Below are 22,121 nucleotides of genomic sequence, written 5' to 3' on the forward strand. Positions count from 1 at the left end.
GGAGCTCTGTTAAATTGATTTACAGACACGAGTACACATTTACATAAATCAAATATTCTCCAAATTCACAGAAAATAAACTCCTTACAGAAACTGCTAGCTCAGAAACATTTTTAAGATAAATCAAACTGGCTTAATGATTTGGATTTAAGAAAGGAAAAAGGTAGGTCTTTTCTCAGATTAGTATTAAGTATAATATAGGAATAGATTTTTAAAATAATCCTCAGAGTTTGTTTCCTAATGAAGAGGATAGTCTAAACTTCCCGAACTACTTACTCTCTGGTTCATCAAAAAAGTTAACATCATTCCTACCTAATGCTCGTGATTCGAAATTTTAAATTTGTGTTCAACTGAATTAAATTGCAATTCTGACATTTAAAAATATTTCATAATTGTGGTAAAATACACATAACATTTACCATCTTAACCATTTTTAATGTACAATTCAGGGGCACCGAGTGTACATTCATGCTGTCGTGCAACCATCACCACCCACCCACAAAACTTTCTCATCATCCCAAACTGAAACCCCGTATCCACTAAACAGTAACACCGCCCCCTTCCCCCCGCCCCCACCAGATCTTGGTAACCTCTGTTCTATTTTCTGTCTCTATGAATTTGCCTACTCTAGGTACTTAAGGTAAGTGGAATCACACAGTATTTGCCTTTTTGTGACTGGCTTACTTCACTTAGCATAATATCCTTAAGGCCCATCCATGATGCAGCCTGTGTCAGAATCTCCTTCTTTAAGGCTGAATATTATTCCATGTTATGCACATACCACTTTTTGTTTATCTCTTCATCGGTCCAGAGACACTTGGGTTGCTTCTACCTTCTGGCTATTGTGAATAATGCCTCTGTAAACAGTGGTTTATAATACCTGAGTCCCTATTTTTAATTTTTTGTGTATATACCTAGAAAACTGCTGGATCATGGAGTAAATCGATTTTCAATTTTTTAAGGAACTGCCTCTGGTTTCCCAGAGAGGCTGCACCATTTTACAAACCTACCAGCAGTGCACGGGTTTCAATTTCTCCACATCCATGCCAACCTTTATTGTTTGCTGTATTTTTGATAAGAGCCATCCTAATGGGTGTGAAGGTGGTATCTTATCGTGGTTTTAATTTGTAGCTCCCTAATAATTAGTAATGTTGAGCAAATGACAAACATTTTTATGTGTTAGGTTTTGTGGCGGCTTAAATGGAACTTCTAAGATTCTTATAGAATTTTAAAATGTGGATTAATAGGGGTGCCTGGGTGGCTCAGTCGGTTAAGTGTCTGACTTCAGCTCAGGTCACGGTCTCACAGTTCATGAGCTCAAGTGCCCTGCATTGGGCACTGTGCCGACAGCTCAGAGCCTGGAACCTGCTTCAGATTCTGTGTCTCCCTCTCTCTCTGCTCCTCCCCACTCATATGCGGTTTCTCTCTCTCTCACACACACACACACACACACACACAAATTAATAAAATAAAAAACATTAGAATTTTTTTTAATGTGGATTAATATAAATCAACAAATTTGACAGACAACCTTTGGATAACTAAGTAGTTTCTAAGTAAGAATGAATACTACAACATTGAGCATAATATTTATAAACTTGTCCTGCTTGATTTATACATGCTATAGAATGACTGTATCTTTGGGTCATGTCATTAAACACGCTCATCTTTGCTACTATGAGAAGATGTAAGAGGGATGCATAAGAAATTTGTGGTGTTTGTTTTTAGGTACTTTCCCAGTCTGCTCAGATGCTTCTAGATGACAGAGTTCTCAATGACCCACCTCTCAGTTTTGAGAACCCAAAGCTATAACTTTATTAAAAGATATAATTCATATGTACAGTTGAGACCATATTGAAGGCAAAAATAAGAAACACATTTGGGTAAGCAAGATAACAGGAAAACACTTGTTTTTATAGAAGAAAGTGAGAATTGTTCTAAGTGTCAGCTTGCTTCAGAACATAAAGCACCGTGAAAGACAAAGCTGGAGGGACTACAAGTTTTAAGTTGAGTAAAATGCGTATTATTTGCCTAATTTCTAATACTTGAGTCTGAAAAGCAGCTACAGTTGACCCTCGAACAACATGGGAGTTGGGACACCAACACACCCCAGCACAGTTGGAAATTCACAAGTAACCTTTGACTCCCCCAAACTTAACTACTAGGAGCCTACTGTTGACAGGAAGTCTGATAATAGAAACAGTCAATTATTTTATGTTATAGGTATTATACTGTATTCTTTATAATAAAGTAAGCTAGGGAAAATAAGATGTTATTAATAAAACCATAAGAAAGAGAAATACATTTACAGTACTGTAAAAAAAAAAAAGTCTGTGTATTAATGGATCCACACAGTTCAAACCTGTGTTGCTCAAGAGTTAACTGTATAAAATGTGTTAAAATGTTGGCTAAGTTCACTCAGTTTTGAAGGAGCTCTTTATTTGAGATACCCCTACTCTATAAGTGAGAAAGTGAGGCTCAGGGTAATGAAGGGGCTTGTCCAAGGTCACAAGACCCTTTTACAGGAATGAGAAGGGCAGAAACCTGGAATTCTCAACCTCAGTTCGGTGTTTTTCTCACTGGCCACTGCTTCTGTGGTGTCCCATGTCAAAACAATCATAATATTTAACATGTTCTAGTCAATGCAATGAATTAAGGTATTTTCAGCAACTTACTAAGCCAAGGATGAATCGAGAAATGTATTTCTCAGTGACATAATTCATAGGAAATGAAATGCTTCAAAGCAAGCAAAAAAGTTTACCCTAACATTTATAACTTAAAACTAGAAGTACTGTAAAGACGAAAACTTGAACTTTACAAAGAGCTTAAATCACGGAGGAACGGTTTATAGCAAATGTGTTTTAGTAAGTGTGACAGGAATAAGAAAGGAATTTATTTTTGCATTCTCATCACAGCATACATAAAAATGAAGATGTTAATCTGTTAATGGTTTTCTTTACTTTGACATTTCCTTATATTTTTCAATCCTAGCTATCCAACAAAAAGATTTCTGGTGAGACACCACACAACACTTACAAGGAAAAATAACAGGACTCCAAACTTCACAATTCTACAAATGAGTCCATATTTATTAAACTCTACAACAAACACCTTAGACTCGAGAGTCGCGATCTTAACGAAGGGCGAAGGGCCCCCCTCCTTCACACCAGTTCAGTCAAGAATCTTGCTTCTCCGGTCTTTCTTACAGAGGGGAAAAGCAGCCCCCGGTGACAACCCAAACCGAAATTTTTACTTAGAAGTGAATGACTGCAAACATCAAACAAGACTGACATCCCCGTGGAAGCTAATCCACCCCAGGATTTTCCATTCAAACATTTTCTGAAGCATTCACGCGCACTTAATGCATAATGAAAATGGTCCGGGCAGATGACCCTAATTTTGAACACAGTTGGAAGATCCTTGGACCAATGATGAAAACCACTACCTGCTAAAGAAGACTGATCTGCCAAAACGATATCTTGAATGGACTTCCGTTTTAAGATGCCTAAAGTGATCTAAGTCCCATGCCAGAAAAATCTTCAACAAGGAAATTTATGGCATCTTTCTACTTAATGTCTGGTTTTCTATTCTGGTATGCTTTCTTTTATTCTCAGATTTATATATATATATATATATATATATATATATATATATATATATGTATGTATATATACACATATATATTTTTTTTTATTTATGTATTTATTTTACTCACAGGAGGTTGGTTTCCCTAAAAAGACTTCCAGATAATATAACTTCACTATAAAATATAAGGTTTCAAATAACACTGGCTCAACTATCATGTGATGTCCAGAAACAAGTTGGAAGCAAGTTCGTCTACTCGACAACAGTTACTGAGTGCCCGCGTGAGCCCAGAGAACACTATTCTGACTGCCACATGAAAGACGTTCAAGCACTATCTACTGAGGCGAACAGAGTGCAAAAAGGAAGGTCTTCAGTTCAACAGATTCTCTGTCAGTGGCCTCACTAGCAGTCCCGCCCCAGCCACAACTGCCCAATAGCCTCCAGACCTGACCAGATGGGAGAGTAATCAAATGATGATCCCAGTGCACTCGGGGATCTGGCTCCAGAATTCTCACTGGTGCTTCTGCCCAACACCACTCAACCTGATTCCACAGTATGTGGGACTCAGCCTGAAAATGACATGACTCTTTCCCAAGCCACGGAACTAGAAAAAAAACAGCACTTATATCTCACTTTTGCCCAGTGGATCAAGCCACAGCCTAGCTTTTGTTTTCTGATTGTTCAGTACCAAGAGCAGCCTGATGACCATTCTCCAAGATCTAGCCCCCATTCAGACACCTCTGTCTGCCCTGGTCCTGGCCCTTGAAACACAACTGGTGCTCCCAGACACCCTACCAGACAGCAGGTGAAAGCTTCCCCCAGGTCACCAGCTCAGCCCTCTCCCTAGCCCTCTCTCCACAGATCTCCAGTTCAAGCCAGCTCTCTGGATATCTCAGCATCCCCCTTATTCGGTAAAATTGTTTGAACTCCCTCCCTCCCCAAGTTTAGGGGCTCAACGTTCTCCACCTCACCCTCCACGACCACCTCTATGAGGTCCCTTCAATGCCAGAGGACCCAGTTTGGGGAAGAGCCATCTCCTCTTCCGAGTTCTGGCCACTGGAGAGATCCTGACTTCTACTGGAGCCACCCCCAGCAGTGATACTTGATCTGCTGACAGACTGCAGAGATGGTTAGGTTCTCTTGGTCCTTTTTTTTCTCAACGGCAAAACAAATGCTCCCAGCCAGTGACTCAGGGGGCAGATCCCCACCCCTGCTACGTGCAGCTTGCAATCGGTGCATATCCACACACCTAACTGGACACACTGCCCCAGTTTACCACAGAGTTCCAAGTGAAAAGGAAAGGAGCTCTCAACTTCAAAAAAAAAAGCTTGGAGAAAAGGGGCCGGGGGGTGCCTGGGTGGCCAAGTTGGTTAAGGGTCTGACTTCGGCTCAGGTCACAATCTCACGGTTAGTGAGTTCAAGCCCCCTGCTGGGCTCTGTGCTGACGGTTAAGAGCCTGGAGTCTGCTTCAGATTCTCTCTCTCTCTCTCTCTCTCTCTCTCTCTCTCTCTCTCTGACCCTCCCCCACTCATACTCTGTATAAGATGGTCTTATAAGCTATCAAAAAATACTAATGGCTAACATTTAAATTGAGAGTATTAACTACATAGTTAATATTTAAATATTAATTAAAACATATCTATTTCAATATAGAATACCAGCTTGCTGAATACTGAAAGTGTGCACCCGTCTACACCACAACTAGGGACAAGGTAAAGATACAAGATGTCAAGCTGAATCAGATCTTTTCTACACATTTTAGAAAACTAAAGGATGAAGAAATGATACATGCCTTTTCTCCCCAGCTTTATTTACACACGACAAAATTCACCCATTTTAAGTGTAGAATTCGGTGATTTTTTTTTAATTTTGTGAATTTTAATATTCATTTATTTTTGGGAGACAGAGAGACAGAGTGCAAGCAGGGGAGGGGCAAAGACAGAGGGAGGCACAGAATCTGAAGCAGGCTCCGAGCTGTCAGCACAGAGCTCAACACGGGGCTCAAACCCATGAAGCATGGGATCATGACCTGGGCCAAAGTTGGACGCTCAACTGACTGAGCCACCCAGGTGCACCTGAATTCTGTGATTTTTAGCAAATTTATAGAACTGTGGAACCATCACCACAGTGAAATTTGGGACCATCTCTATCACCCCCCCCCCAAAACTCCTGTGAGACCCGTTTGCAGCCAGTCCTCCAGTCCTACCTCTAATCCCATTGATCTGCTTTCTGATTCTCTAAATTTCCTTCTTTTGGGTAATTCATTTAAACGAAAACACACAATATGCAGCCTCCTGTGTCTGGCTTCTTTCACCTAGCATAATGTTTTTAAGGTTCAACCATGTTGTAGCCTGGATCAGAATTTGTGCCTGTTTAATTGCTGAACAGTATTCCACTGGACGCATGGACATTTAGCCATTTGCCATTTGATGGACGTTGGGAATTATTTCCAGGTTTGGCCATTATGAATAATGCTACTGTGAACTTTCACATCCAAGTCTTTGTTTGGATGTATACTTTCCTTCTGCTTGGGTATATTCCTGTAGTTTGGGGTCATATAGTATCCCTATCTTTAATATTTTGAGGAAATGTGAAACCACAGCTATAGCATTTTAACCATCACGCCACAAAGTATACAGTTGCCAATTTCTCCACATCTTGCTGACACCTGTTACTGTCTTCTGATTATCGCCATTCTAGTGGGTTTGTGGTGGTATCTCATTGTGGTTTTAATCTGCCTTTCCCTAATGGATGGTGAGCATCTTTTCATATGCTTATTAACTATTTGTATGTTTTCTCTGGTGAAATATATAATCAAGTTTTTGCCTATTTTTTCAAATGTTTATTTATTTTGAGAGAGAGTAAGAGTGAGTGGGGTAGGCGGAGAGAATCCCAAGCAGGCTCCACACTGTCAGCACAGACCTGATGTGGTGCTCAATCCCACAAACAGTGAGATCATGACCTAAGCCAAAGTAAGAGTCGGATGCTTAACCAACTGAGCCATCCACGTGCCCCCTTTTTTTTTTAACTACACTGTTTACCTTATTATGAGTTCTTTCTGTTACTGAATCTAAGTTAATTCCGTTTAATTTTTTTTAATCTTTTTTTTTAAATGTTTATTTTTGAGAGTGAGAGACAGCACGAGTGGGGGAGTGGCAGAGAGAGTGGGAGTCACTGAATCGGAAGCAGGCTCCAGGTTCTGAGTGCTCAGCACAGAGCCCGATGCAGGGCTCAAACTCACAAACTATGAGATCATGACCTGAGCTGAAGTCGGACACTAAACCGACTGAGCCACCAAGCGCCCCTAATGTTTATTTATTTTTGAGAAGTGGGGGGGGGGGGGGGAGAACGAGAGAGAGAGAATGAGCACGAGTGCAGGAAGCAGCAGAGTGAGGATGACACAGATTCCGAAGCAGACTCCAGGCTCTGAGCTGTCAGCACAGAGCCCGATGCAGGACCTGAACCCACGAACCACGAGATCATGACCTGAGCCAAAGTCAGACGCTTCATCAACTGAGCCACCTAGGTGCCCCAATTCCATTTTGACCAGAGATTATTTCAATCCTTTTCAATTACTAAAATTTGTATAATGGCACAAATTTGTGTAATGGTATGGATTATAATCCATAATATATAATGGTCTCATCTTAGTGAATGTTCCCTGTGTATCTGAAAAAATATGTAGTTTGTAATTCCTGGGTATAGTGTTCAATAGAACTTAATACCTACATCTGACCCCTAGCTACATACACGCTTCGGACAGTGCAGATACAGAACATGTCCATATAGCAGAGTAATGGTTCAGATCGTTTTTATTTAGGGTCATCAACAGGGCTGGATTTAAGTGGACAACTTGCTATTTGTCTTCTGTTCATCTCACTTATTCTTTGTTCACCTTTCCTTCTTTTTCTGCCTTTCATGAGACTGCAAACATGTTCTCATGGCAACTATCTCCACTATCGGCTTATCACCTGTATCTCCTCGTTTTTAAGGCTGCTCTAAGGCAGCAGTCTTCGACAAGGAGCCAATTTACCCCTCCGGGACATCTGGCAAAGTCTGGAGACATTTTGTTTCAACTCCGGGGGAGGGTGCTAATGGCACCTACCAGGCAGAAGCCAGAGATGTTGGTAAGAAAGACACAATGCCCAAGATAGCGCCCACAAAAGATTTAACTGATCCAAAATGCCAATAGTGCCAAGCGTGAGAAATCTTGCTCTTGGGTTTACAAAATACATCTCGAACTTATCACTGTCTTCCTTCAAATGTTGTATCACTTCAGGTAGTATAAGAATCTTATAGCATTACCACAGGAGGGGGGATGGGTGAAATAGGTGATGGGGATTAAGGAGCGCACTTGTCATGATGAGCACCGAGTGATGTATGGAACTGTTGAACCACTACATCGCACACCTGAAACTAATACAACACTGTACATTAACTAATTGGGATTAAAAACTTTTTTAAAAAGGATATTATGGCAGTATTCCATTTTCTCCTTTCTACCTTGTTACTGTTGCCACAAGCCAACAGCTGTGACGTTGAGCTCAGCCAATCTACCTCTCTGGGCCCAATTTTTCTTAGAACAAAATTGGGAACACCTATGCCACAGACACCCTGTGAGAATTAAAACAACAGAAGCCAAGAGCTTAGCTTGGTACCCATCCGCTACATGTGCTAACATTTCGCTAAGTTATTATGATACCTGTTGAATGAAGACTTTAACTGATTTGAAATCAAGGAACGGAAGGACATACCTGAACAGAAACCTAAGCAACCTACATGCACACAGGGTGAAGCGTCGGCCAAACACCTCTCCTACAGCTCTCCGCCTCCAAAAGGCCAACGAGACTGCACCCTACCGGACTGGCTGGCCAACTCTGATTCGGAAGAGAATTTCAAGAATCTTTTAGCCTCTGATATATAATCCCTTTTATTTACCTACATTTAATTGAAGACATCTGTAGGTGGTGCCACACAAAACGTAATTCAGACTCAGAAATGTCAATAAAAATGTCTGTGAGGGAGAGGTCCGATGTAAACCTAGCAGGGGAGCGCACATCAGCAGCCACAGAGCCACATGAAATTAGAAATATAATGGAAATATGTTGCCTGACTTGACGAGGTGATAAAAGCTCTTTTCCCATAAAGCTTAATGAGCTCTATTAGTTTTCAGCTTACAGGAATGTAAAAGGGTCAGCCCCACAGAGGGAAGTAACTGACTCCCCACACATGGCTCCATTCAAATGACAGCAGATCAAATTACTGATGTAATTACTATAACCTGACAATTTCGTTAGATTCATGTGGCAGTTAACTGTTTAGGACTTACAACAAAGGGACATGGTTCATTCACAGTTCTGTGGACAAAGTGAAGTTTAAAGTCTCCTTCGTTTTCAACTGCAAGTCTCATGTATTTTACAATCTCCACCAGAATTATTTTTCTTTTGATCAAATTTACGGAAGGCGTTTGGGTATTTACCACATGTGTAATTTTCCTTCTTCAGCTAAAACATAAGCCCGATGGCAAAATTAAACATTTAGGACTCCTAACACTCTCCCACTTTGGCTTGCTTTGGCCCTCAGGCTCTGTGTAGTGGCAAAGGGAACAGAATCCTGAGCTCAGTGCTGTTGGAAATTTGGGGGTAGCAGCCACTAACTCTGCCTACAGGCAGCCGCCCCGTGAAACTCCAGGCTAGCAAAATTTCAACAGAAAGCTCTCCAAGTATTTCCCAAATACTTCAAGAAAAGTAAAGCACATTGGTCATCTCTAATTTTGATTTTTTTTCCCCTTTCCCATGTCCATAAGCTCAGTACAAAAACAGATATTTAACCAAGTAAAACACAACTCTAGATTATTAAGCGGAAAAAGCAGGTCAGAAAATGACAAAAACTATCACTAAAATTTCATCGTATCTTCCCTTTTCACCAAAAATTAAAGTTTCCGTACATAGGGATTCCCAATATTTAGCCAGATGTGATCTTAAAAAATATTTGTTCGGTGCAACTCTAGGTGTATGGTTGGAAAACTCTAAGCCCTATCCCTGAGAGCATCCAAAGATGGAAAAGACAAAGATCCTGATCTTCAACGGCTACAGTCTTGCCAGGAAGACCGTTTACCATATTGAAACACGAATATTAGGCCTCGTGTGTTTTTAGCTGACTCCTGCCAAGTTATGGATAAAAAGCCTGCTGCTTGCGGCCTCAGCCCCTCCTGGCTTATTCATTCATTCGTTCATCCATCCATTCAACAAATATTTATCCACTGCCTCCGATGTACTACTTACTATACTAAAATTAGAAACACAAGGAAGCAAGAAAAACAGGGTCCTCTTTCATCGGGCTTGCATTTGAGAGAAGTCTGTAAGTGAAATCTATTCAGAAGTCTCTTTGCCACCGTTTAGTGATATTGCCCCAACGCAGTGGACATCAAGCCCCAGCCTCCTTGTTCACTCCGTGTCCGAATCAGTCAGACCATTCTTCCTGGTTACTCCTCAGAAGCTCTTGCTAAAATCAAGAGTCCAGCCTTAAACCTCACCGGCATTCTCCTCACCTGAGCTCCTGCAATTTCCTCACCTGCCTTTTCCCCCCACCAAGACTAGACCCTGTCTGCACATCAATCAGAGACTTCCCTGATGTACTTCCCAAACGCTGACTATAAGAGCCACCGCTAAAAACCTACCAAGGTATCTCTTCTCCCCACTGTGGCTCCTTCATGGAAAAGAAAAGGGTAAAACAATGTAACATGTTGTGTATCTCCTTCCTAACTAATTTCTGTATGCTTAAATTATTTTTCAATTGAGATCTGCGTTATAATTTTGCACCCTACCTCTATCTCAACATAGCAAAAGTATCTTACGTTGTTTTGTTCATCAATATGTACTCACCAACATGTATATGCAGGATGCCCATCTTAATGGCTGTAGCATGTTCTATCAATAATATGGCTGGCTGTACCATTATTTACTTGACCTTCTCCTAATGTTCCTCATTTACACTGTTTATAAATTTTTCACCATAATGCTGTAATAAACATTTATGCCAGTTTTGTCCCCATCTTTATTTCTCTGGCAGTGATTCTTAGACAAGAATTATTCAAGCACACAACTGCAAGGTATGAATGTATAGGTCTTAACGTAGATGCCCAAACCCATTTCTGTAAATGGTAAAGTTTAAAAACATCCCATCTCCCCAAGCATTCATTTAAAAAAAAAAAAAAAAAAGGTATCTTGATAGGTAAAAAACCATTTATCACTATTGTTTTAAACTACATTTCTTTGATTACTTACAAGGTTAAACTTTTAGAACATTTATTACCATTTGTATTTCACATAAACTAGCTCATCAAATCCAACCAAAAATTATGCAAAAAAATAGTACATTAAATATAACCTTTTTATCACACTTTCCCCAAACTGCCTTTTAACTATACCTGTTTTCATGAAGAAAATTAAGGATTTTTAACAGAAGCAAATCTTATTTTTCTATCCTTTCCTTTGTGATACTTCTCATTCTGCTATGCTTTAAAAATGCTTCATCGGGGCGCCTGGGTGGCTTGGTCGGTTAAGCGTCCGACTTCGGCTCAGGTCATGATCTCACGGTCCGTGGGTTCGAGCCCCGCGTCGGGCTCAGTGCTGACCACTCAGAGCCTGGAGCCTGTTTCGGATTCTGTGTCTCCCTCTCTCTCTGCCCCTCCCCTGTTCATTCTCTGTCTCTCTCTGTCTCAAAAATAAGTAAACGTTAAAAAAAAAAAAAATTAAAAAAATAAACATAAAAATGCTTCATCAACTACAAAGATTATATAATTTATACTGTCGTCAAGTTTCTTACAGTTTGGCTTTTTCATTTTTGCACTAAATTTTACTTAAAATTCTATGTGACAGGCATTGTACTCAGTGTTTCCCATACGCTCTTTCGTTTCATTTTAATAACCATGAAGTCTTACCATTTCCACTTTGAGATTAACCAAAAAATGCAATGACTTGCTCATGGGCCAACCATGCCTCCATTACTCCCAAGTAAGAGAAGGGAAAGGCAGAAACAGAGTCTTACTGGGTGGGCTGCAGTACAGCCCAAGAGGAAAATACAAAATATTACTAAGGTTTGAGTAGCATTTTCAAAACCGCTGCCGTGTCCACCGCTTCACTGGTGAAGGAGGAATTATCATTTGCATTCAAAGATAAGGAAAGCCAGGCTCAGGGAAGTTGCGATTTGCCCAGTGTGGCTAGTGAGGGAAGGCAGGCTCTGAAATCAAGCTTTGGTTCTGAGTGCAAGCATCTCTCCACACTCTCCTCTGCCTTCTCTTTCCTCCTCCTTCCTCGAAGCCTCACCCAACTTCTACAAGTTATCCTACAAGTTATCTGGACAACCGGATATCCGGTTATCCGCCTCAACTCACAGGACAGCTGCTGCCCTGAATACCTTTATCTCACAATGTGACCACTGCAGTCTCCGCTCTACACTGCAGAACCTTGATGATGGCTGAATGTGAAAGTGGGTGAAGCAATGAGAGAGGGAGGGGAGGGGCACGAAGGGGAGGGAGGGGAGGGAGAGGAGGATGGGGAGGGAAGGGAGAAAGAGGGAGAGGGGAGAGAGAGAGGGAGGGAGGGAGGAGGGAAAGGGAGTCAGAGGGGGAGGGGAGACAGAGGGAGAGAACATGCCTGTGTTTAAGAGAAGCTCAGTAAGTCCTTTGCTCTTCCCTTATCAATTTGGGGGTTTGAAATAGCACTCTTAAACCAACAGAAACTTCCCTGACAGCGCCCCCTCCACCCATGACCCCTCTAGCTCTCTTTTCATGCCAGCACAGTTAAGACAGAGTAAGGCTAGTGTCAGTTACTAAGGAAGCAGATACAATAAGGCTTTTTACAATGAAAGACTGATTTCAGTTTGCTTAAAGAAAGAAAATGTAGGGGCGCCTGGGTGGCGCAGTCGGTTAAGCGTCCGACTTCAGCCAGGTCACGATCTCGCGGTCCGTGAGTTCGAGCCCCGCGTCGGGCTCTGGGCTGATGGCTCAGAGCCTGGAGCCTGTTTCCGATTCTGTGTCTCCCTCTCTCTCTGCCCCTCCCCCATTCATGCTCTGTCTCTCTCTGTCCCAAAATTAAATAAACGTTGAAAAAATAAAAAAAATAAAAAAAAAAAGAAAGAAAATGTATTTAAAAAGAAGCAATGACCTGTTATAAAGGTGAACAGTTCTGTAACTTACTGGAATTCATCTCATTCATCAACATTCATATGTGTTAAAACAAAATGATCACCTCTAAACTATCAAATAAATGCCTAACAAAACATACCAATAGTGACGTGTCCAATTAGCGATTCTAGTATGAAGGTCAGTGAATAAACGCTTACCTCCAAAGGTGAGCTGCAAAGGAATCTTGTGAACTGCAGAGCCACATTTGAACCGAATCCGTTTCATCCAATAAATGGGCAGCAAAAGACAACAAAAGAGGAAAAATTATTATTACATGTTTTTTCAATAACAGCATCTAAAGTAAACCTTAAAGTCTCTAAAATTGATGGCTTTAATACATTGTGTAACTCATCCACAGGTAGAAAAAAGTTCAGTCTACCCATAGCTGGTACTGAGCTACCTGAATTAAAGTAAACATTTTGAAAAACCTGTACAGAAACCAAATTAAAGCACAACAAATGAGTCCTAAAAGCTTTCATTTTTTAAAGTTTCATCTTACAACCCTTCCAAGGGAGGGATGAGCAACCTTCCTGGTGATGAATGCCACTGGCAAAATTAAGGCAAGGCTGAGAGAAGGAAAAGACAGACACTAAAGGGGAACCAAGAAAAAAGCTAACAAGTCAAGACCAGGAGAGGAGGCTGGGTGAGCAAGAGGGAAAGAAGGGGAGGCACCCCCACCCGGGGGCCTGGCTGCCGTGATACCCCCTCCTGTCTTCCCTTCTCTCGTGCAGCCCACGTGCACCGTTGGTCTCTCTGTTGTCGCTTCCTTTGACACAGGGAGGCTTACGGAATCTCAGCTCAAATGTGAAACATGCTAAGCGTTATACACTTGCTGGTTCTCAGCATTTAAAGAAAGAAACAAAAATCTTGGAGGGGCAGCGGGGAGCCACGGACAGACCACAAAGCAAGCTGCTGGTCAGCTCAGAAATGAGGACTGTCACACAACTTCATACATATTCATGACGGTAATTCATAATGTTTTTTAGATATTATTTATAAAATCAACATTTCAAATCCTCTGAGAGTTACTTGAGAGTTACTGTAATAATAAAATGCCCAAGTAGTATAAACTCTTGATCTTTCTAAATGCAAAATAACCACAATAAAATGCAATAGCAGGCCCGTTTCCCAGCACTCTTGAACTTCCTCTCCACAACAAAGCTAGCTAGTACTCATAGGGAATACAGATAATTTGATTCTCCTTTAGAGATACACACTGAAATATTTCTCAATGAAATTACATGATGTCTGGGATTTCCTTCAAAATCACTGGGGGTCGGAGGAAACTACTGTAGGGAAGCGTACAGATAAAACAAGACTGGCCATTATATTAAACCGGTAAGGACCGGAAATGAATATATGCAGATTCCTTATACGACTCCTACTTTGTGAATATTTCCATTTTTCTATAATAAAGTTTAAAAAAGTACTATCAGACGCTTCCTCCCCGCAAAACTAAAGCAACTACATTTGTAAAATGCGACCAACGCACCCCAAAGCCATGTAATTAACTAGTATCATCCAGGCCCTAGCTAACAGGGTGTACTTAAGTATTTTCTTAATTTAAATACCAATATGCAATTAGATATTAACTGTTAAGAGAACTTTCTACTGAGGGTTGATGGGGGGTGGGAGGGAGGGGAGGGTGGGTGATGGGTATTGATCGAGGAGGGCACCTTTGGGGATGAGCACTGGGTGTTGTATGGAAACCAATTTGACAATAAACTTCATATGTTGAAAAAAAATTAAAAAATAAAAAAATTAAAATTAAAAAAAAGAGAACTTTCTGAAAGTGCAAGATATACCACAACTTTATTTTTTCTGAGTAAGCTCTACGCCCAATGTGGGGTCTGAACTCATGACCCCGAGATCAAAGTCACAAACTCTACCACTGAGCCACCCAGGTGCCCCTAAGATATACCAAAACTCTAAGTTTTCATAATGCTGGTAGGAAACAAATTAATTCTTTTGAAATGTGAAGTGCAACCTTGTGGTCTCAGATTCTTTTCACAGTCGCCCAACAAGAGACAAGCCCTCCTACCCTTCCTCCTAGGAGTAAAAAGTGGTAACTGAAAGGCCAGCTAGTTGCAACAGTGGAGAAAAATGAGGTTCGGCGAATGTGTATTTCAGAATGAGAAATGTGCTATTTCACAGTGTCCGTGCTTTTTCTCCACCATGTGCGTGCTAACTACAGTTACACGTTAAACTTTAGAACTTAGGAGTAGTTCTGTTTCGGAAGCAAGTGATGTATCAGTTGGGATGGAGGTTACTTCAAATAACAATAAACAGAAGCATATAAATTACTCTCCAAGAAAACTAAGGTCTCCTTGCCAGTCCAATAACTTACATACATCTTTGTCACAGGTGTATATAATATTCCTGTCACAGCTTTTTCAAAACAGACCTAAAATTTCTCACCCTGTTGGAAGCTGCCAAAACATGAAGTACTAATAAGTAAAAGTTCTGAATTCCCAAAGCAGTAAAAACAGAATAAGAAATCACAAGGCACACACTCTCCTATTCAAAGGACATGAGAAAGGTCCAAAAATGCTGCTTCTTGATTCGTGCCCCAGAAAACCCACTGCCAGAGCCCTTCATTTACTTAGTAAATTCTTTCATTGTGAAATTACACAGGATATTCAAGACAAATGGTAATACTCTGAAAAGGAACTATAAAAAGAGCAAATATAACTGCAAAATCTGTTTCGTACACACACTGTACCTGACAACAGAAACAGATACATGTTATCTAGAAACAGAGGCCTTCTAACAAATCCCATCACAGTGTCTGATCAGTATGAAAATGGCTCGGTGCTACTGTCACAACAACAACAAAGATTATGGCCACCGTCAACAATCCACATTAATACCACTTTTCTAACACGGTTATACTAATGTGGCTATTTTAAAAATATTATGTTATGGGCACAGTCAGCTAGTAAGTTTAAGGAAAGATCCTATTTTAGATATTTAGGCAAAATGTTGAGAAAATAAAGAATTTACTATGTTTATAAAATATCTGACTTTACAGACAGGAACGTACTTCATCATTCTAGAAACAACTGGAGGTAAATATAGCCATAGTCTTTGTCTTCCTATGTGTCTATTTTAAAGACCACACTCCTAAGAAATGTTGATTTAATATAGCTGGAAACAGAACAATCAAATCAGCCTGATATTTGGCTTTTCAAATGCAAACAGGTAAGATTTCCCACAACAACATTAATAACATTATTACTTGGGACTCACTTGCTAAAATTCACAAAAATTTTAATCGTCAGTGATTCTGTCTACTCTCGCATTTTTTTTTAAATAAGGATTATGTTCTGTATTTAGCATCCATGCATAAAGAGCCTCAGTACTATTTCAAAAATCTCTCAGGCCTCTAAAAAAGGGAAAAGGATAGACCCAGAACAGTTCTCATGTTCCACAGCTACTTACTGACCTTGCTTCTCTTCCAAGTGTTCTCACCACTTCCAGCCACATCGGTAGCTGTGTGGTAACACATCATTCCTTCCAGAGAAGCACTTAATGCTTACCAAAATTTTCTCAACAGTTTTCCAAGCACACAAAATTGTAGTTTAACTTCCTGTCAGTTATGATTAGCAAGTTCTTTCTTTTCCCAAGCCTCGCTGTTAACCCTGCCAGTTATGCTGGTGGACGGGGTGGGGGCAGCAGGGTAGGAAACAAAGGGAGCGAAGAACGTCCACTACCGGTTTTGTCAAAATATTCCTGTAAAACGATAATCATCTAATGATCTTCGTAACATAAAACATTCAACGCGTAAGAATTTAAGCTACTATATTCCTCAAATGCCTTTCCTGTTTCATCAGGAACCATGTTAAATTCCTATATTTTAAAAAAAAGGAACACTAGACAGCAATTTTTACAAGATAAGCCAGTTTTTTTTCTAAACTGGAGAGCATCAGTGAGTTATACCTATTTGTCAAAGTAGAATTGCTTTGCTTATAACTACTTGCTTATAACTACTCATGTAGAGTACTCATACAAAGTACTACTCTGTCTCTGTCTCTGTCTCCTTCAAAAATAAATAAACATTAAAAAAAACTTAAAAAAAAAAAAAAAGGTCCAACTCTTGATTTGGGTTCAGGCCCTGATCTCAAGGTCACAGGGTCGAGTCCCAGGTCGGTCTCCTTGCTGACAGCTTGCAGCCTGCTTGGGATTCTCTCTCTCCTGCTCCCTGCCCCTCCCTGACTTGTGCTCACTTTCTCTCTCTCAAAATAAACTTTAAAAAAAAAAAAAAAAAAAGAAAAGAAAAAAATACATTCACAAGTAACATAAATGAGGAGGACATCCCATGCTCTGTTCCCCAGCCTCACCAGTGTCCCTGACCCCGTGTGAGCATGTCCCGCCTCTCCTGTGGACTGAAACATACCGCCTGACAAAATACACAGGTGCATGCTCTTTATCCAGGCGTCTGCCAAGGAGCCCCTCCCCTCAGAGCCTCTTCCCCTTCGCCTTAGGTAACTGTCACCATCACCAACTCTATCCCTCCCCTCTTCTTCATTAACTGTCAGCACATATTACCCTGACACTATACTTTTTACTTTCTCACTAGCATATAAGCTGAGGGTAAGAAATTTTCTGTCTTGTTCACTATGTTGCATCCCTAGAGTCTAAAATAATGCCTGGCACAAAGTAGGAACTCAATATTTGCTGCTTAAATAACTACGTGCATTCATTCATTCATGACTTAATTCATAAACAAATAAATGAATATTCACATTCTTTCCTTTCTCCCCTATGTTTCTTCATGGCCTCTGGCTACTTTGTAGAAATGGATCACATCTGGTCAAGGTGAGATGCCACAACCAGAGAGAAGCAGTCACCAGTAACCAAGAACTGCTATCACTGAAGAAACCACCTGTGCCCTTGTCATTTGATCTTCTCAGGAGGGCCAGTGTCCTCCAGGAACACCTTTAATTTCCTGCAGGGAAACTTCCAGTAAGATTTTTTCTTTTTTTATTTTTAGAGAGACAGAGTGCAAGCAGGGGAGGGGCAGCGGGAGAGAGAGAATCCCAAGCAGTCTCCCTGCCCAGCACAGAGCCCAACATGGGGCTCAATCCCATGACCCTGGGATCATGACCTGACCCAAAATCAAGAGCTGGATGCTTAACCGACTGAGCCCCTCCAGTAAGTATCTTTGAGGAACAACCACTCAAGAGACTGAAGGCAAAACCAGGGATCATTTTAAATGCCACTAAGTTGGGTAAAAGAATTCAAATTGCCCTTGAAAAACTGGGTGTCTTCCAAAAATCTGTGTAAGAATTAGGGATAAGCAGAAAATACAAAACCTAGAAATAAAAATCAGCAGGAAACAGGGGCGCCTGGGTGGCCCAGTCGGTTAAGCGGCCGACTTTGGCTCCGGTCATGATCTCGCGGTCCGTGAGTTCGAGCCCCGCGTCGGGCTCTGTGCTGACAGCTCGGAGCCTGGAGCCTGTTTCAGATTCTGTGTCTCCCTCTCTCTCTCTGACCCTCCCCCGTTCATGCTCTGTCTCTCTCTGTCTCAAAAATAAATAAATGTTAAAAAAAAATTAAAAAAAAAATCAGCAGGAAACAATAATCAAAACAAAATTTATTTTAAAAGCCCTCTGATTAGGGTTGCCTAAGTGGCTCAGTTGGTTAAGTGTCCGTCCGGCTCTTGGTATCAGCTCAGGTCATGATCTTACAGTTCTTGGGATCAAGCCCCACATCAGGCTCTGTGCTGACAGCACGGAGCCTGTTTGGGATTCTCTCTCTATCCCTCCCTCTCTCTGCCCCTCAGCCGTGCAAGCACACACTCTCACTCACTCTCACTCTCTCTCTCTCACTCCCTCTCTCACTCTCACTCTAAATAAAAACAGGGGCATCTGGATGGCTCAGTCGGTTAAGCATCTGACTTCAGCTCAGGTCATGATCTCATAGTTCATGAATTCAAGCCCCACATCAGGCTCTGTGCTGAATGCTCAGAGCTTGGAGCCTGCGTCAGATTCTGGGTCTCCCTCTCTCTCTGCCCCTCCTCCGCTCGTGCTCTGTCTCTCTCTGTCACTCAAAAATAAATAAACATTAAAAATTGTTAAAAATAAATAAAAATAATAAAACTTTAAAGTAACAAAATAAAAGCCCTCTGGTCAAGATACTAAGAAATAGAATATATTATCACTAATTTATCATTTAAGTATTCATTTTTATTTATAAGTATGTTTATTTGTAAGTATTTAAGTATGATTTAATTATTAAAAGCTAATACTTAATTTTACTAACATATTAATAATGGTTATAGGTACTACTTACACACTTATCAAATCACTTATTTCACGCAAGATCCAGTGTCTCCACATCACACTAGGTACATTATATGACTGAATAGAAAAATCACACTTCTCCACAGCCCAGAAGAAACGATCATGGAGCCATGCTAAGTATAAACTGACCAATTTCTAGAATGACTGTCATAAAAACATATATATACACAAATACACACACCCACACACCCACACACCAATATTTACAGACCTATACAAATATATCTCCCCTATTTCCCTTAAAGGCAGAATTATGCTCTGGATTAATAGGTATAGAATACATACTTTTTACTTTTACAACTACTGACTAAAATAAGGTCAACTACTTTTTAGTCGTGCAAGCAGTTGCCTAAAATTATTTGGCATATCAAATGAATTACCATAGCAAAAACACAAACTCTCCTTGTTTAGACTAGTTATCAATAGGCGGTATTGTTCGCTTGTTAGGTCATTACCAGGAGGTCATAAAACTTGAGGTTCCGCAGATTTAATGGAAAAAGCAGAGCTAACATACAAGAGCTAAAGACAAATTGTGCTCACAACAAGATTATTCCTATCACCTGAGCTTTGCACTCACTAACACGTGCTTAACTCATTGTAGGCAGATTTCTCAACACTCTGTTTCAGGAAATCCAAAACAGCTTTTACTTATTACAGAAGGACAACTGTCAAGGGCTTTTGTCATCATTTGAATTCTCCTTTTGCTTCACGTCACGAGTTTCAAGAACACGATTTTCCTTCTGAGTAGTTTTCCATTTGGCAAGAGGTGAGCTCCCTCTCCAGCTGTTTCTCAAGAACAAGCCACTCGGCTGCTCACTCCTGCAGCGCATGCTCCCTGGGCCCCTACTCGGTGCCAGACGCTCTGCTGAGCCCTGCGTGTTTCTTCGGGTCCTGGCACCAGATTTTTAGAAGTAGGTGTAACAGCACAAAGTATGCTACACGTTACGACAGAATAATGAGCTAATTTTTCAGAAGGAGAGAGACATACTCTAAGAATAGGCAGGACGCTCTATTACAAGTGGAAAAAAAACAACACAGAAACATCCACAGTTCCTTTTTCTCCCCTTGCAAGTAAAGCAATTCAGAAATAAATGTTTAGGGGCACCTGGGTGGCTCAGTCGGTTAAGTGTCTGACTTCAGCTCAGGTCATGATCTCACAGCTCATGAGTTCGAGCCCCGCATCGGGCTCTGTGCTGACAGCTTAGAGCCTGGAGCCTGCTTCAGATTCTGTGTCTCCCTCTCTCTCAGCCCCTCCCCTGCTCATGCTCAGTCTCTCTCTCTCTCTAAAAACTGAATAAACGGTAAAACAAACAAATAAAACCATACGTATAAATCTTCACCAAGTAATACCTTTTGTAAGTTTTATGTAGTATAACAGGCTTTAGAAGACTAAAATTACATACTGATGAACCAAACTGGTTTTGAATATTATTTTCCTTTGAACTAATTCTAATGAAACATAAAATTTCAAACGTATGTGATCTTTTCATTTGAACAAATATTTGAATTACAATGGAAAAACGAAACAAAGAAAAACAGAACTTCATTTGCAAATGCCGGTGGGATGGGCCAACAGTATCCCTTACTTGCCCATGACCTCAGTGTCTCTGATGAGTCCTAGCCGTTTATCACCCGCATTCTAGCAACTGGGGTGTAGTCAATGACTCTTTGGCCGAGCACCTTCGCCTCTATTTAATCCTCATGACAAACTCCTCTGCACTGTTTCCCCCCATGTTTACAAATGAGGAACCTGAACCGAATAAAGCGGAGCCATCAGAAAACTGGCCCAAAGCCACACAGACACAGGTAAGATTGAAAGCAGGAATGCAGCGTCGGGTTCATCAAGAATCAACGTGCATTTGATGCGAAACACGCCATCCGACACCCACCATTCCATTTCACTGCTGCATCCCTCAGCTTTCAGGAAACAACGTGGGCATGTTTATGTTAACTAGGATAGCTGTTACATACCCGGCAGGCCATTATCACGCCACTCCAGAATTTCAGATACTGACACTTAAGACAAAACCCCCAGAGGAGAGCAGGAAAGGTCAAAGTGAGGATGGCAAACAGCATGCTATGTCCACAACCCACAGAAAAATCCCTGAGGTGCCTTTTCCCGCCTTCCTCCTCACAACTACCTTAGTAACAATACACCTGGCAATCTAGTTTCCAAGCCAACGATTAGTATTTGCACTCCTCCTTTATACCCACTCTGCTTTTCCCTAACGCTCCTCCCCTGCTAACCTGCTACATAATTTACTAATTTCTGATGCTTACTGTTCAAATGACCATTTCTGACCACCTCCTCCCACCCCTGACCGCGAGCTCCACAAGAGCAAGGCATCTTTACGTGACTTACTCACTCATCTGCCAACTGTGCTGAGTGCCTCACGAAGAGTACATGGCACACAGTTAAGTGCTCAATACAGATTTTAAGGGAAACACTAAGAAGCCACAGATTAGAGAGGAAAAGAATGCTGAAACCAGGCAAGCTACTACAGTTCAGGACTGACTGCAAGAAAATAAAGGAAAAAAGATTAAAACAGAGAAACACTTTGGCGGAAAAACCAGTCGTCCGAGGGCACGCGTCACAGAAGAATCCAGCAAGGATAGAGCGCTCCCGAGGCACCAGGAGAGCCATCAGCAGCAGTCAAGTCCTGCACAGCACCCTGTGTGAGAAGACCGGGAACACCATAGACTTGGGGAAAACGGTCACTTTAAACGAGCAGAGTACATAAAGCCTTAGCAACAAAAAGGTTCCAATTACTGGAGAATCTGCTAATGCTGAAGATTTCATTCACTAATGTCAGTTATCCTGTCTTAATTATTGAGGCCTGCTTTCACCTTTCTGGACTTGAGCACCGTGGTCTAGCGTAAATAACATGGAAATTTACAGACATCGTCCTGCCACTAACCATCACCTTATCTTGGACAACCTACTTTAACTCTCTAAATAAGAAATTTACACAATGGCTAAGATCCTTTCATGCCTAATATCGTAGAATGCTGTGATCTTATGATCTGAGACAAGTTTTAGAAACT

At 41.1% G+C, this 22,121-nt stretch overlaps 1 protein-coding gene across 7 annotated transcripts in view; it reads right to left on the bottom strand.

Annotated features, from left to right (window-relative positions):
- ATE1 (arginyltransferase 1) overlaps window positions 1-22,121 on the bottom strand; it is a 159,521-nt gene that overhangs the window by 99,131 nt on the left and 38,269 nt on the right. For all 7 annotated transcript variants that reach the window (XM_043597734.1, XM_043597733.1, XM_043597731.1 and 4 more), the window contains one exon: window positions 12,930-12,962. In XM_043597734.1, coding sequence (XP_043453669.1) covers window positions 12,930-12,962 — 33 coding nt within the window. The remainder of the gene's footprint in view (window positions 1-12,929; window positions 12,963-22,121) is intronic.

This window comes from Prionailurus bengalensis, chromosome D2, assembly GCF_016509475.1.
Source record: "Prionailurus bengalensis isolate Pbe53 chromosome D2, Fcat_Pben_1.1_paternal_pri, whole genome shotgun sequence".
In the NCBI taxonomy this organism is placed as follows: domain Eukaryota; kingdom Metazoa; phylum Chordata; class Mammalia; order Carnivora; family Felidae; genus Prionailurus; species Prionailurus bengalensis.